At 38.5% G+C, this 17,500-nt stretch overlaps 1 protein-coding gene across 1 annotated transcript in view; it reads left to right on the top strand.

The window, feature by feature from the left end:
* KIAA0825 (KIAA0825 ortholog) overlaps positions 1–17,500 on the top strand; it is a 391,792-nt gene that overhangs the window by 165,671 nt on the left and 208,621 nt on the right. Inside the window, exons 14-15 of the mRNA XM_037032449.1 lie at positions 159–298; positions 16,037–16,216. Coding sequence (XP_036888344.1) covers positions 159–298; positions 16,037–16,216 — 320 coding nt within the window. The remainder of the gene's footprint in view (positions 1–158; positions 299–16,036; positions 16,217–17,500) is intronic.

Raw genomic sequence — 17,500 nt, 5'->3', positions numbered from 1 at the left:
CCTGAGCAACCCTAAAGTAAGCAAGCATGAAAGCATTTTCAGGGTAATCTTGGAGGAATTGACGTTTAAGGGAGTTAGCATTACATCTGTACTTTAAGGCTATTAATTTCATAGATAAATTAACTTCATTACCCCACCTTTATCTTGCATTTTGAAAGGACTTCATCAGCCGGACAACTGACGACCGAGGGGCACTTGAAACTGCTGTTAGCTCAGCCAGGTTGTAACTGGAACCTGCTTCTGGAAACCCTGCTGCACCAGAATGGTTTTTTACTGAGAATCTTGCTGAAGAGCTCAAGTGAGTGTCGTAATTATGAGAATGTCCTCGAAAAACCCCATCATTGTTTGAGTTGAATGAAATTTCTTTTCCCACTTGAATGTTGGCAGAAGGATGTAAACCAATTGCACTGTATTTACAGTCAGTGGTTAGCAGCAGGCAAAATACCGAATTGCTCTATAAGCCTTTTGGAGAGATTTTTTTTTCAGGGACTCTGAAGAAGGGAAAGCAATATTTTTAGGTAATACTGTCTGTCATAATTATCAATATCTGGGATTTGAAATGCCTAAGAAAATTATAGAAACACAGTTATATATCCAAAACAGAGTCTCAATTAGACCTAAGAGAGAGCCAAACAGAGAGAGAAAGATTGCATTAGAACCGCACTAGAAATTTCAGTGGATCTTTAAGAGCACTTATATAACTTATGAACAAGCAGGTTGTGGCTTACAGCCACATCCATTGGGGCATGGAGACATAATCATGAGAAAATTATGAATGGAAATTGAAGAGTAACCGAAGACCACATTTCTCTTAATTAGATTTTTTTTCTCCGTAAGTGTCATTCTAGAAAATGGTTAGTAATGCTGTGCCGGTCTAATGCATCCCACTGCTCTCCTGCAACACTTTGTGAAGAGTTTTGTGACTGCGTTCACTCACCCCCACACATTTCTCCTTCTATTCTGTACCACCCAGGAAGCCAGATTAATTTCATCAATCACCAGTTTCAGTTTTCAGTTGCCAAATCAGAATTGTTTCTTCTCTACTTCCCCATCACCTGCAGGACCAAACCCCTGCCCTTCAGCCATTCAGATATTCAGAGGTGTGCCCTAGTTTTCTAACCTTGTTTCCCATTATTTCCTTGTGCACACACACACATGCGCACACACACACATTTCAGCCATTCTCCCCAAAGCCACAAGGCACATGCTTCTTGCACAACCTGGCTCACCCACTTTCCTATTTGAAAGAGCCATCGCAAAACAACTTGGTTTCCATCAGTCTGCAAGGACCAGCTAATGTTCCAGATCTTTGAAGTCTCCAGTTCGCATTGATCTCTTCTTTGAACTTCACTGTATCCATTATCTTGGTTGCTTATTTGCTCTTAGCACATTCCACCTTATATTGTTATTGTATTTGCATATGAATGAGGCAAATGTCACCAGGCCCTACCAGCTTGTTGGTATTGAAATGAGATTTATAGTGTTGCCCTGTCCAGACCACTGGTCATTTCAGGAAATGTTTGGTTTCTCATTTCTGTTCAGGACCAGTTCCCCATGTTTTCTTCTCCCATCCACCCAAGAGCGTCCCAAGGTGCCTCACTCCTGAGCCCTGGTGAGAATATCGCTTCTCCCCTGGAGGAGCAATTATGGTGGTCTCAAATCCAGAAAATTTGTGGTGTCAGAGTTACCACAACTCCTCAAGTTTTACTGTGTTTCCTGCAGAAGTGTGGAAAGGAGGCCTCTCCTAAATCCTGAACCTGACCTTATTCCCTTAGACCCCAAGCAGTACTGTTGGTCCTGACATCTCACAAGGGCCACTGGAGAGCAATTTCTTTAGCTTCAGGCTGTGACTCTACCTCCTAAAGGGAAAACAGGTGCTGGGGAAAGTGCTTCCTCAAGTAGCCAACATTTATTTTTGGCTTGTTTAGGTGTCAGGCTCTGTGCTAAGTAGTTTACACTTGTCATCTTCTTTGATTCTTATTATAACCGTACAAAGTATGTACTGTTGTTTAAAACAACCACATGTGAGATTAAGATAATGTTACTTGCTCAGAGACATGAGTAGCTGGTACACAAAAGGATGGTTAGACCTGGATTTTGAACTGAAGGAGAGGGTTTTGTCCCCTGCCCTTTCTGGACAAAATCCTGGAGTGGGTTTTAGGAGTATTTGGAAGAATTGTAATCTGTCCACTCTCATGTTGAATCAACAAGGACACCCTGATGCATGTGTATTTAACTGGTCTTTCCAGCTAGGAAGTTAGGGCTGATCATAGATTTTTATATTCTTCCTCAAACTAGTGCAGTACTTTTCATAGAAAATGCCCAGTAACTGGCCAATCAGTGATGAGTTAGGATATAAAATGTGAAACAGGGTGGCTATGTGACATGGATAGTATCTGACACAGCTGGAGCATTGCTCTAATATTAACATAATCATTGAAGTTCATGAGCACAGTCCCAGAAGAAAAATTGTCTCCTATGATACAGGTATATAGAACAGCCTGGAAAATCAGGTGAGATCAAACATTTTTACTATACTGATATAGCCATTATTACAGGAAGAGGGATTGTAGTTATGAATATTTAACCATGTTTTCTTACAAATAAATCTCACATTTACTTATCAAAAACATTAGACCCACTTTCTGGTGTGTATGACAGACTTCAGCTATCAAATGCACTGTGTTATATCACCTTCCGTCTGGTGGTCAGGGGCACGCAGGTGTATTTATCTGATTTGTCTAAATGCCCATCATTTTCACAAGGTCTATTAGGTGTTTGATCAGGGCTGCATAACCATTCTGGCATTGTCTTGTACTGAGTTTATTGCCACTTTAAAATCTGTAAGGATGAAGTGACAGAATACACTAATCAATTGATTGACTGAATTATTGAACTCTAGTAAAAGTCTTGTCACTTTGAGTTAGAAACAATATACTGATTGACTCTTATTAACTAGATTACGTAGAACTTCTTATGTAATAAAAATAAGTTCGCAATATTTTGCAGAAATTTTCATTTCATTTGTTTAGAAGTCTCAGTATTTCAGAACATCATTTGGTAATTTAGAAGTTTAATGATATTTTTAGGAAAGCAAATTTTAGAGTAATATATGCTGAATTAGGTGTTTCAAGCAACCTAATTATCAGCTTTTTTATGGGAGACTTTTTGTTTATAAATAGTATTTTTACAGTCTAATTGATGAAATTTAACTTTGTGTTAAATTAGCTCATGAATAAGAATAAAAAGATTTTAAGTCGTTATTTTATTATATGTATTTTAAAACCGGTTCTTTTCATTAAATAAGCAGTTATTAAATTCTGTTAGGTACAGATTTTTTTTTGATAGACAACCATATAATGTAAAGATTAAAACATATGAGGTTTATCTTACAGTCAGAGTGATGACTACAGCTTTTGTTTTGGCTCTATGGAAGTGATTTATTGGAATTTCTGTTTAGTCCAAAAGAATCAGCAGAACATATATGGAAAAACTACCTTGTAATATGACACACAACTTCACTGTGGATCAGAAAATAGCCATATTAAATAAAGAAATTATAAAATTTTAATGTATAATACGTGCTCCTCAGGCTGCAGTTTCTAGGAAGCGAAATCATGTTTTTGCCGTGGATGATAATTCCATGTATGAAAGTGACAGAACGCTCATGCTGCTAAACCTTGATAAAAATAAACTGACTTCACGTGGTAGGTGGTTTATAACATCCTTTGGGTATAGATCAGTTAGTATGAGACAATTCATTTGGTAATGCTTGTTGATGTTCTTTTTAAATTAGGCCATCTTAAGTTTGAAGGAAAATAATTCCCAACTACAAATGTTTATAGAATTTAAAATTGTAAGACACTCTTTTGGATTACTGACTTCAAAAAACTAAAGCAATTGTTTTGGTAGTTATCTCAGTGAGGCCACATGGCCTCAGCAGTTTCTTACATGTGGCATCAAAGGAACAAATATTTGGCAATTTCTCAATTGTTAGCAGGTGGCCTTTTCCTGCTGGTGACATTTGAATGAAGTGTGACTAACATTCTTTTCTTTGCCCATTGCCCCAAGAATGATTTCCAGTCGAACTTCTTGGCTTCTTGTAATTTGCTGTTGTAATATAATAACAACAAACTAGCAAATGCATAATATTTAACATGTTCCAGACATTATTTCTAAGTGCTTTGAATGTATTCACTCACTGAATCCTTGTAACAACTCTGTGAAGTAGGTACAGTGATTTCCATTTCACAGATTAGAAAACTGAGACACATAGAACTTCAATCCCTTATCTAAGAAGTGTCAAGGCAAGATGTGAACCAGACTTCTGGTTTCCAGAGACTTCTTTCACCCACCACACCACACCATACTGCATCCAAGCAGAGCCACAGAATGTTTACCAAATTGTAAATTGCACAATTCATGGGATCTATCAGGAACCCTATGATGGATCATTTGATAGTACATTTTGTATTTTCAACCTTGTAACAAAGTGTCTAAAGATGATCAAGTAACCACTTAGCAGAAAATTCTAGCTAAAAGGCTACTATCCCTACCAAGCAGTGCTTCGCTAAAAATGAATGAATCAATTCAAATTCTCTTATTTCATAGTTAATATATTTCCTGATCTTTTGAGTTATGAGAAGCATATCAATGGTAAAAGCTTAATATACTTGACTTTCAAGTACAAACACCACCTGGGGAGTTAACGTGGAAGATTCAGATTCAATAGGTGGGGCCTGAAAACCTGGATTTCTAGCAGGTTCCCCGATTTGCTGCTCCCGCTGCCATTGCTCTCTGCCCCACCTTTTGAATAGCAAGGCCATCAAAGTATCTATTGCTATAAAAGGCAAAAGAACTGAGTTTGTGGCTTTCTTACTTTTAAATGCTTTGCTTACCAAGAATATTTCTAAACCATTTTATCAGGAAATTCACAGCAGCATGAATAAATAAGAAAGCATGATCTTATTCAAATACAGAGGTAATTATGTCACTCCTCTGACAAAAACCTTTTGAGGCTGCCTGCTACTCATCCAGTTAGGACCCTAATCCCTGAGGAACAAGCAGTGTGCCCTTCTCCCGCTGTGGCCAACTTGTCCAGCATATTGTGTCCTGCTGTCCTCCAGCTTAGCACGCTCCAACTCATGCATATTGTGGTCTCGTTTGTGCAGCTCAGCTTTGTACATTTGCAACAGCAACGTCTCTGTTGAAATGTCTTGAGGAAAAAGGCAGCTGTTCCAACACCAATGACCTTTTGATTGTCCCATGTATGTACCAAGTTCTTTCCATGGACAGAGCCCTTGAAATGTGAATTAGGGGCCTAGAATATTCTTCCCCTCCATTTCCTGGCAACTGCTGGTCTTCTTTTAGCTTCAACATTACTTGCTCGGAAGTTATCTTTGATTGTTCCATAAAGTCCCATCATAATTCCTTCTGTTACACTTGTCACAATTTTAAGTGAAAGGTTAATCCACATGATTGTGTATTTAATGTCTGTCTTAGCCTCTGCGAGCTCCAGGAGGCAGGGACAGCTCGCCATATATCCCCTGTGCTTGGTCTTGTTCTTGATGCTTCAAGCTGGTACCAAGCACATAGGACGTGCTTAAAAGGTATCTGTTTAATGAATGAATGGGGGCCTCTTAAATTTCTACAACAGCAATTCTGTTTCATTCGTTAGCTCTATGAGTTCTCTGAACTTCAGTTGCCTCATTTCTAAATGGGCTACTCATATTGACTTTACACACTTATTTTGAAGTTTTAAAAGTAAACACAAAGTGTGATTGGCACTTAGGAGGCACTTAATTTATATTAGAGTCTTTTCTTCTTTTATAGTGGAAGCCAGGAAGATATTGGTGATGGATTTCTCTTCCGCCATCACTCTTCCCGGGCTCTCCATACAGTGGTCTCTCCCTCACTTCCTGGCAACTCTCCCATCTGGCTAAGCATAAATTTAAGAGTCTCCCAGGAGGTGGGCTTTCTCCTTTTCTACCTGTTTGCCTGACATAGGAGCCCTCATAGGGAAATGAAGACCCAGAGAAACCTGTGTTATACCTGGGTATTTTTTATGCTAGGTTTAATGAGGAGTGGGCAGTTATGGAGAAATATGATAGATCAAGGAGAATGAGGTAAGGGTAGTAAATTGGCAAAACATAGCAACACTTGTTTTTTTAGGATTCTTCTCAGTGTCCCTTTGACTTTAGAGATAAGAGTGCTCCTTTCCTGCTGGTGTAGGGAGAGCACTCCCACTTGAGGGCTTTATGGCCTATTCAGGAAAGAAGGGAACTGAAGAAAGAGTAAATTTTTAATTTACTTTTGCTGTTTTCTCAAACTCCTTTATCTTAAAATACTAAATACAAGAAAGTGCCCTATTTGGAATAGCATTTCCTCAACCCCATCAACTGTATTGTGGCAGAACTTTATTTATGATCACTGAAATTTTAATTCCCATGGGTTTTGCATGTCTCAGAACATATTCTCTTTCTATTTTTTTCCAGCCATTTAAAAACCATCCTCAGCTCGTGGGCCATACAAAAAAAAAAAAGAGCTGGCAGGCTGATTTGTCTCCTGGGCTGTAGTTGCCAATCTCATTCTGCTGTGCAGCCCCCGAGCCCCTGAGTGGCTGCATCANGTGCTCCTTTCCTGCTGGTGTAGGGAGAGCACTCCCACTTGAGGGCTTTATGACCTATTTAGGAAAGAAGGGAACTGAAGAAAGAGTAAATTTTTAATTTACTTTTGCTGTTTTCTCAAACTCCTTTATCTTAAAATACTAAATACAAGAAAGTGCCCTATTTGGAATAGCATTTCCTCAACCCCATCAACTGTATTGTGGCAGAACTTTATTTATGATCACTGAAATTTTAATTCCCATGGCTTTGCATGTCTCAGAACATATTCTCTTTCTATTTTTTTCCAGCCATTTAAAAACCATCCTCAGCTCGTGGGCCATACAAAAAAAAAAAAGAGCTGGCAGGCTGATTTGTCTCCTGGGCTGTAGTTGCCAATCGCATTCTGCTGTGCAGCCCCGGAGCCCCTGAGTGGCTGCATCAGCTCTCTGCGGCTCAATCACTTGGAGAGAAGGCCTGCACAGGACCCTCACACGGCGCGTTTAACTGCCCTTCCAAGGCCTGAGTAGACATTCTGCTAGACAGACAGGCTTGGTATCTTCCCACAGGAGGAATTTCCCTCTGAAATAGCTTTGACTCGGTTCTCAAAACTTACCTCTTTCTCTTTAGGACTGCCAGCTGCAGAATTTGGACCAATTAGTCCACCTATGTGTGGTGGTCATCAGACATTGTCTGGAGTACGTTTATCTCTCCTGACAAAAAGTGTTCAAAGGGATATGGCCCACTTAAGAGTCGATGCAGAGAAAAACGCTTACTGTGTTAAGTAGAAGCCAGGTTATACCTTGCTTAAATAAATTAGGTGTATCTAACTTTGGAGAAGAAAAAAATGGAGAAAACAAGATAGCTATCTTTAAATATTTTGCCTTCATGTAAAAAAATAGGCTGTCCAATTCAGCAAGTGGAAATTTTGGGGAATAAGTTAGAAGGCCTTGCATTTTGAATGTCTGTCAGTAAGAAAACCTGAATTCTCATCCCTAATGATAACTAAGGAAGTTGTTTACAGCTCCTCGCTTCTTTTCTTTATCCATGAAGGAAGCTGGCCCAGATTTCGGTAGTCCTTTCTGATAAGTGTGATTATACACACACACACAGGGTCCAGCAGAGACAATGCCTGCTTGAGTGTGGTTGGCAGGGTAATAATATGGGTGTAAGGATTTATAGTTCTAATTTGAACATTTCACCTAAAATGTCACATGGTGAGCCTGAGAGTGATATTGTTATGTTACAGATTACATGCTTATGCTTTTGTAACAAAAGATTTTGTAATAAAAAAAGGGCTTTATTTGTGCTGGGCCATGTGTGTGTGTGTGTGTGTGTGTGTGTGTGTATGTGTGTGTGTGTGTGTAAATATATATAATTTGTTTTTGTTTTGTTTAAATATTTTATTTATTTATCTTTTTAGAGGGGAAGGGAAGGAGAGAGGAAAGAAACATCAATGTATGGTTGCTTCTCGTGCATCCCCTGCAGGGAACTGGCCTGCAACCCAGGCATGTGCCCTGACTGGGAATCGAACCGATCATCTGGTTCGCAGGCCCATGCTCAATCCACTGAGCTACACCAGCCAGGGCTTGATTTTGTTTTGTTTTTAATGCAAAACACTTTGGTGTAACTTGAGCTGTCTAGCAGAGGGACTGGCTACCTTGAATGAGAGTGAATGTTCACCACTAAGAAATTTTGAAAAGAAGCTAAGCCACCACTTCACATATCCTGGAGGACTTTTATTTATTCACTCAACAAACGTATTCATTTATTGAACAAATACTTGCTGACTTCCCTATAAGGTACCTGCCAGTCGTAAAATCTCATTATGTTTCTTAACCAGATAGTTAGAACTTGGAAGAAATGTATGGGTTTAGGAGGTGAAGTTTTTAAAAACCTGCTTTGACTGTGCTTAGTTATTCTTGCCAGTGCCTACTGCTAATGCAAAATTCTTCTTTGTATCACAAATAATTCATTTGGACTAAAATTAAATCCAACTTTGGAGACCTGATTAGCAATCACTTCTTTTCCAGTTGGCAATCTTAAGCAGTACAACCCTTGCTTCCTCGTCCTTAGAACTGCTCACCTAAGGGGCTTGCAGCTCATTTGAGTCCATTTGCAAATGTTAGAGCCATGATTACTATATTCAATTTATAGTAGTCCCACTAGATACAATACTAGAAAAGGGTTTTATGCTCAAAAGTATTATATCAACACTACATATTGTATACTAAATTACCTTCTTGGAGAGTCACAGGGCTCATGGATAATTATAGCCTCTGATTAATCCTACGGAAAACAAAAACATTTAACATTGTTGAAGCCAACATTTTCAGAACATATAAACTACCTGTGAAATGTACTTTGAATAGCTTACCTCATAAAAAGTGTGAGGGGAAACCCTGGTAGATACAGGCAGATACAGCCAAAACTGTTTCCAGGAGGTCTGCCTATGTACATTTATAAATATGTAAATAACATAAACCAATTTTAAACATATATAATTCTCTGTATGCATGTGCAGATGATCGGTTTTCAAGGAATTGGAATCAATTGCCCAGTTATAAGCTTTGATTGAAGTAGCTTTTTTCCTGATGATTGAGAATGCTTTTCTACTTTATTGGGTCAGCCTCTTTATGACTCAGTTTCTTGATTTGTTAAAAAAATGGAGATCAAATTCACCTCATAGAGTTTTGTGATGATCAAGATAAATGGGGAATGTATGTGAAACACTTCAGTGCTAGCACCGCTGTGGATACTCAGGAAAGACCTGTCTCCCGTCTTGCTATATTCATAGCCCTAAATTGAGATGTGGGTATTCAAAAGAGAAATCTGGTGTTCAGTGCTTATTTGGTTACTTAAGAAAACAGCATAGAATAAGTCGTTAGTGCTGCCCCTCAATTTGTATATATGCATTTTAGAACATCAAGCAAGAACATAATTCCCAAGATAAAACTTGGGAAAGAGGAGCCCTAAAAAATGATTTTTTGTCTTCATATGCTTAAGACCCATTACATGAAGGTTTTTTTTTTTATTTCAAAATTAACCATAATAAGAATAGTTTAAGGGGAAAAATTAATAATAAAGTCATATTTAATTGAAAACACAAATAAATGGCAGGTCTTTCTACCTATTGTTAGCCTTTCATAAACAAACTGCAAGATTTTCAAAACCAATTTTAAGACAGATTTTCACTTTATTTGTATTAATTTCCATAGTGAACTAGGCTATGACATCCAAATTTAGTGCTTCCCTAAGGCAATTTTCATGGGCTGCTCCACCCCCTTTTTCTTGGGTATTAAATTATTGGTCTAATGCTTTATCTTTGGAGCTCTTGTGTTATATGCATTCACGCACTTTCTCTCTCATATCTCTGTCTAAAGTGAGGCTCTCTGTCTCCCCTCGGTTAGGGATGCTCTTTAGTGCCTGGTTAATTTGGGATCCTAAACTCATGGCACACTCTTCCAAATATTGCTGCCAAATCCTTTCAGTGACTCAGCAGGAGCTTGTCATTAGCAACATTCTTGTAGAAAGTAAAAATTAAGCAGTCTTGGAAAGCAGAGTGCTGGTGCACCATGCGTGTGTAAATCTTTGGGAGCAATAAACGGAGTCTCCCGGTGGGTGGGGGGTGAAGGTCCTCGGCTGACACCCCCCTTCCTTTGAAGCACTTAACAAGGTCATTTCTCAAAAGGAGTTTAAAATAATGACTGCAGTGAAAAGGGCCCTTTGTGTTATTGAAAATACAATCTGTTTCCAAATCTTACATTTGTTTACATAATGTATAAACCATTTGATAGATAAAGGAGAAGGCAGATGGAATTCAAAATAGCAGCTTTATTTTTGGTAAAACCTGGGTCAGAGAATACAGCTTTAAATATGTGGCTTGTCAACACTGCCCTCCAGAATAAGCTCATCTCTCCATCCCTCCAACTGCCCTAACTCCCCCCCCCCCCCCCCCCCCCCCCCCNAGTGCCCTCACCCCCCCCCCCCCCCCGCCCACCCACTAAACCCTCAGCAGAGCTGAAAACTACAGGACTCCCTTACAGGAGCAGAGTCTTCCCTGGTAGACTTCACAGAGGGGGAAAGACAGCCAGAATTCAGCTCCTTGCAGGCAGGTGGGCCCCAAATGCAGAGCCACCCGTGTCTAGCCTCCCCCAGGAGCCCCACATCAAGCTCACCGCTGAGATGGGCCCTTCCTCCCTCTTCAGAACGAGGAGTGGGAGAGACAGGGATGTGTTTCATACTAAAGGGAGGAGGATAAGAGAGTCCAGGCCTGGGGTAGACATGGAGCTGATGGGAAAACACCTCTTGAGGAAAAGAATTGATGGAGGGAGTTGAGGCAAAGTGGATGAGGACTGTTAGAACAGTGGATACTTTAGGGAGATCTAGAACTCACTGACTTTTATTCCTTTCACTACTGACAATCCCATAAAGACACTGGGGGATTTTCTGACTTAAATAAACAAATTTCTGGTCCAGAAGCAGAGGAAACAAAAAAGGAGAGGGCTAAAGCTTCACGTGGAGGAGAAGGGAAAGGGCTCACTGAACAAGCAGGTTAAGGGCAGTCCCACATGCACTTTTGGTGTATAAAATTTGGGAGGGTTACCTTGGGAGCAAGCTATCCCTGCCCCAGGCCAGACCACACAGCCCAGGGTTCCAGTGCCAGGGAGATAAGTCCCCATAACTTCTGACTGTAAAAACCAGTGGGGTTGGAGCAGAGGGAGAAACTGCTGGATTTTCAGGAGACTCCATTTAAAGGCCCCACGAAGACTTAAAACATAGGCAGACCCATCCACTCTGGGATTCAGCACCAGGAAAACAGCTTGAAGGGTGCCAGTTACACAGGGTGAATGCCGGGCAAACCTCCAGAAGCCAGGCAGCCGCATGGTCCCCTCTCCAAGCCCCCCTCCAGCACAGAGCTGCAAAGTGGTGAAGCAAGATGCCCCACTTTGGCGATTCACTAAGGCTCTGCTCCACATGATTTACAGGTGCCTTTTCTATAATAGGCCGCACTAGCAAGATGGAGAGTCAAAGCAGTTCTACTTAATATACAGGAACAATCACAGGGAGGCTGTCCAACTGAGGAGACAAAGACATATGGCCCAAATGAAAGAACAGAACAAAATCCCAGAAAAAGAACTGAATGAAATGGAGATAGCCAACCTATCGGATGCAGAGTTTAAAACACTGGTGATCAGGATGCTCAAAGAACTCATTGAGTATGGCAACAGCATAAAAAAGACCCAGGCAGAAATGAAGGTTACACTAAGTAAAATAAAGAAAAATCTACAGGGAACCAATGGTGGAGGGGCTAAAGCTGGGATTCAGATCAACGATTTGGAACAAGGAAGAAATAGCATTCGACCAGAACAGAATGAAGAAACAAGAATTCAAAAAAAAAAATGAGGCTAATATAAGGAGTCTCCAGGACATTTCCAAAAATACCAACATCCAAATCATAGGGTTTCCAGAAGGAAATGAGGGAGAACAAGAAATTGAAAACTTATTTGAAAAAATAATGAAAGAAAACTTCCGTAATTTGGTGAAAAAATATACATATAAGTCAAGGAAGCACAGAGAGTCCCAAACAAGTTGGACCCAAAGAGGACCACACCAAGATACATCATAATTAAAATGTCAAAGGTTAAAGATAAAGAGAGAATCTTAAAGGCAGTGAGAGAAAAGCAGAATTACCTACAAAGGAGTTCCCATAAGACTGTCAGCTGATTTCTCAAAAGAAACCTTACAGGCAGGAAGGGACTGGCAAGAAGTATTCAAAGTGATGAAAAAGCAAGGTCATACAACCAAGATTACTCTCTCCAGAAAAGCTATCATTTAGAATGGAAGGGCAGATAAATTGCTTCCCAGACAAGGAAAAACTAAACTTGTTCATTATCATCAAGCCATTATTATATGAAATGTTAAAGGGACTTATTTAAGAAAAAGAAGATAAAAACTATGAATAATTAAAATGGCAACAAATTCACAAGTATCAACAACTGAATCTAAAGAAATGAACTAATCAAACAACCAGAACAGGAACAGAATCATAGATATGGAGATTATTTGCAGGGTTACCAGCTAGGCGGGGGAAGAAGAATAATGGAGGAAAATGTATGGGGTTTAAGAAACATAATTGGGCCCTGGCTGGTGTAGCTCAGTGGATTGAGCCTGGGCCTGCAAACCATACCATCGCAGTTCAATTCCCAGTCAGGGCACATGCCTGGGTTGCAGGCCAGTTCTCAGCAGGGGACTCATGAGAGGCAACCAACCATACATTGATATTTCTCTCCTTCCCTTCCCCTCTAAAGATAAATAAATAAATAAATAAAATCTTTTAAAAAAAGAAGTATAATTGGTAGGTACAAATTGGCAGGGGGATGTTAAGAACAGTATAGGAAATGGAGAAGGCATAGAACTTATATGCATGACCATGGACATGAACTAGGAGAGATTGCTGGAGGGAAAGGGAGTACTAGGCAGAGGGGACAAAGAGGGAAAAATTGGGACAACTGTACTAGCATAATCAATAAAATACATTTTTAAAAAAGAAACAACCAATCCATGCAAAAGCAAATGGAACAACAAGTTGATGTTTCTCTCTCTCCCTTCTCTAAAATCAATAATTTCTTAAAAGAAAAAAACCTAAACAGGTTAAATTTATAGAGCTCCAGCTAAGTAGTACTCCAGCTACTACTACTTATTACTATTTGTTATTATTTTTATTATAACTGTTCCTCATATCCATCCCCCTTTCTTCATCTGTTCTGCCATTGAATAATTCCTGGGGCCTTTAATTGTTCACTCTCTGTTGATTGCCTAGCTTCACCTCCCATCCCCCTCACACCAGCCACACTTCAGTTATGCCAGCCTACCAGCAGCTACCTGTCTTCTCCCCATTATACCAATTCTTTTGTCTCCTGGAAAGCAGCTCCCCCACCTCAACTTTGTTGTGCTGATATACTTCAACTCTTCCTAAAAGATTTTGCTGAGACATGATATTCTCTGTGTGTGCCCTCCCCCCATTTAAATCATCATCTTTCGTGTTTCCATAGTGCCTAATATTTAAGGCACTTAGACTTAAGGTGACCAAATAATTTGTCAGCCAAGCTGGGGCACTTTTAAGAATAAAAGAGGATGCTACTAATATTGATAACTACACCAGAGCAACAGACATAAACCAGGAATGCCTCAGGCAAACCAGAGTGTATGGTCACCTTACTTACCCTTACATTGCTCTAATGATTGTTCACATTTCTGTCATCCCCTGCCCTCACAAACAAGCACAGGTACACAGGCGGTGAATCCTGGGAAGGTATGGGCCTCAGTATCTAGTATAATGACTGCTTCCACATTAATTGATTGATTAATTGAATCATGGGAGTATTGTTGGAGGGGAACATTCTAGACTAGTAAAATGGCATAAAAAAAAGGAAATGGGAAGGGATGTTTGCAAGGAAAGCAAGGAAGCCAGTCTGGGTGAAATGGATATCTAGAGGTTGAAATATAGTTTGGGAAAAGATTATGGAAATTGATTGTTAAGCAAGGAATTTCCAACAAAGTGGAGGGACAGGGCAAGGTTTAAACATAGGGGAATGGCATGAACAATAACAGATAGTTGTATATAAGATGAATTGGGGGGAGGGAAAGGCAGGGAGGACTGCAGAAACTAGATAAGAAAAGTGAAATTATGAATGCCCAGACTATTACTCTTTGTCATTTAACCTTTTATGCCTTGTGAAAGTGTTATGACTCTTTAGATAGCAAGTGACAGAAATTAACCTGGTTTAACCGGACAGGAAAATTTATCAGCTCAGCTAATATAAATATACAGGCATTGCTAAATTCAGGTTCTCAAACAGTGATATCTCATCAGTAATGTTCTCTCCATCTCTTGGTTCTGTTTCTTACTATACACGATTTGTTTTCAGTCAAGTTCTCCCCATTATGGTCACCAATAACTTCCAGTTTATCAACCCTAGTTCAATGAGACCACTTTACCAATAGTTCCAGCAAAAACTTTGAGGGATATTCTTATTGGTTACCCACATATCCCTGAACTGTTAATAGGAACTATTGGGGATGTCATGCCCTGATTGGCCAATACTTGGTCATGTGCCCAGCCCAGATGATGGAATCAGCTTCATCCAACCAAATGAACAGCGTGTGTGTGGAGGGGGTGGGGATGTGGAGGAGGTCTGAGAATGGAGGCAAGGATAGCTTGCTTAAAGGAATTTATTTAAAAAGAGAAAGAATGGTTATTGGAAAACAAAAACAATGAATTTTCTCTACATAAAGTCTGTGGCGCTATTTCTTAGTTTGCAGATAACATTGAGTTCTAGAGCATGAAAATCAAATCAGAGAAATAAAGTTATCAAGAAGAAACGTAAAGTGATGAGCTTCTAAATGAGTGAGAAAAATCTGTACCATCCCAAAATAATCTACATTATATTTATTTAAGATATTTAAAATATGAGATAAGATATGAGAGTCATTATCTTCAATTCAAAGAACACTTTTATGTATTACGATACTGGACATAAGCTAATTAACCAAACAAAATATAAATTATTTCAATTTTTTCCATTCAAATTTATAGATACAACAGTATAGGAACTTCTCATCACTAATCTTTGAAGAAATCCTAATGGAGCCAGAGGAAGGCTGAAAAGAACAATTAAAATGGCTACATCTTTGTGGGAATTCTTAAAATAGGCTTATTGGGAGACCAATTGATAAACCTCTTAATTCTGAAATGATAGGACCTATGGTTTGAAAAACACATATAAGTGTGTTTGTAGAGTTAGTAGCATAATTCTGAGAACACTATAAATGTGAATTTTCCATAAAGTTTATGTTCTGAATAAAGGGTTTAGTAGTGCTCAGAACATAAATCCTGAAGAGAGATACAAAGATTCAACTACCTTTAAATAGATTTTTGACAACAAAGTGTATATAAAGAATAATTGTATTTGGGATTAAGTTATACATACCTGTATTCATTTATGTATATTTGTGCATAGTATGAATAAAGTACTGCATCAAATGTAATGAATATCACGAATTGGTAGGATTTAGTACAAGTTTAGTTTCCTTAGTTGGGTTTTTTATGATTTCTAGGACAAATATATATTACTTTTAAATGAAAAAGAAATCAAAAAATTTTCTTAAAGAGAAAAACATTTTAACATAGAAGGAAACTAGCATTGTTCTTTGAAGTGATGTCATTGTGGTCTTTCTCACAGTCTTCTACATATATCCATGTATATCTCAGATAAAATATTGGGCTAGATAGGCCATTGATCTCAAAGAATGTGGCTTTTCTCTTATTATTAATCAAATGCATTTTCATAGCATTATGCTAGGGTGAGTGAAATGAATTTAATCACATTTACTGATACCTATCTTACTAAATCATTTTTATTCTTTTTAAGAATGCACCTCTGAAGAACAAAATTCTGACACAGAAAATAATATGAGCCAAGTATCTAGCTTGGTGGAAGCCATCTTTAAAGTTCTATACTATTGCAATTTTTCTCCACAAATATTTGGAAATGTTTTTGTGAGCTACATGGAAGAAGAACAATTATGGGACTTTTTATATAACATTCCAGGTATGAGGAATTTATAATTTTAAAAGAAGCATTTTAAAGATAGCTAAATGTAGCATTAAAGGTGTTTTAAAAGTTTTATCAATATCGGGTTTGCAGAGTCTGTTCTTTGTAAAAGTTTATCTTTCATTTTCTCACTATTGAAGGCTTCTTTTGAAAGTCATTAGCTAATAGTTCCTATCAAAATTTAGTATACTTGGGACAAACGAGGTGACAAGGAGGTTGAGGGGGAAAGTTATGTAATTCAGATTTTCTTCATTATTATTAGGAATTATTCTCATAAAAATTAACTTAATATTGGCCAGAGATTATGTTCATTATTGAACAAAAAGGCATTAATAAGATGTGAAAAAATATTTTGTGATTCTTGGGTGGATTTACTAAATGAGCTGATGGACAAAACTACTGGTGAATTTTCTTCAAATGCAAAATGTATTTGTTGTGATGATACAGTGCCTCTCTCTACAAGGCATCTTGTCATTCCTTTGGGGACTGTATGTTTTCCCCTGTGTATTGTTCGCTTACAGCTTGAGCAAATGTTAAAGACAGAGCAGGTTACCTATCTGAATAGGAAGTGCTCATGGGTTGCCCCACCTTCAGTGCAAGGTACAAAGATTCTCACATTGTTTCCCTACCTTTAAATCTTTGTATTTAACATCTTGAGAAAACAAAGGATGAAAAGTTAGCGGTTTCCTGTTAGTCTATTAATCATTTACACCATTTGCCCTAGGCTTTTAACCTATAAGCTTTCTCCTACACTGTTTTGGAACTGCCATTTCCATTAAATATTTTCTAGGATCCATATTTTAAAACTCTAACTGGATCACAATCGTGGTTTCATTCTTTTGGCTATCCTTTAGATTCGACTCAAATATCTCTTTATCTATTTTAAAGTATATTACATCTTTTCTTACTCATTATCTCTGCAAAATAGCAATAGATAACTATGTAATGATTTCAAACATCCAAATCTGTCACATAAAGATTCTGAAGATTCATAATTATCTCCTTTTACAGTTTGTATCTCCCAGTTTTCATGCATCCTTTCATTGCTCCTGCTCATTGCTCATCTACTACCAAAGGGGGGTAATTTTCTGGTTGATTATAATGAATTACTTCTGATGGGGACTTGACTGAAAGAAAAACAACTGTGAAAGCCCCTTCAGCCCTGCTGGTTTTAGTTGCTTCTGGTGAAATAAGACCTGAATTCTCTCACGAGACTGTAAAGAATTGGTAACTCAAATGCTTCAACCATTATTTATCCTTCAACTTGTAACTTCTTGAACC

Source organism: Sturnira hondurensis, unplaced genomic scaffold, assembly GCF_014824575.4.
Source record: "Sturnira hondurensis isolate 20B ecotype Veracruz unplaced genomic scaffold, ASM1482457v3 Scaffold0021354, whole genome shotgun sequence".
NCBI classification, from domain to species: Eukaryota; Metazoa; Chordata; class Mammalia; order Chiroptera; family Phyllostomidae; genus Sturnira; species Sturnira hondurensis.
The sequence above is the reverse complement of the archived record's forward strand: the minus strand, read 5'-3'. Positions and strand labels throughout refer to the sequence as shown.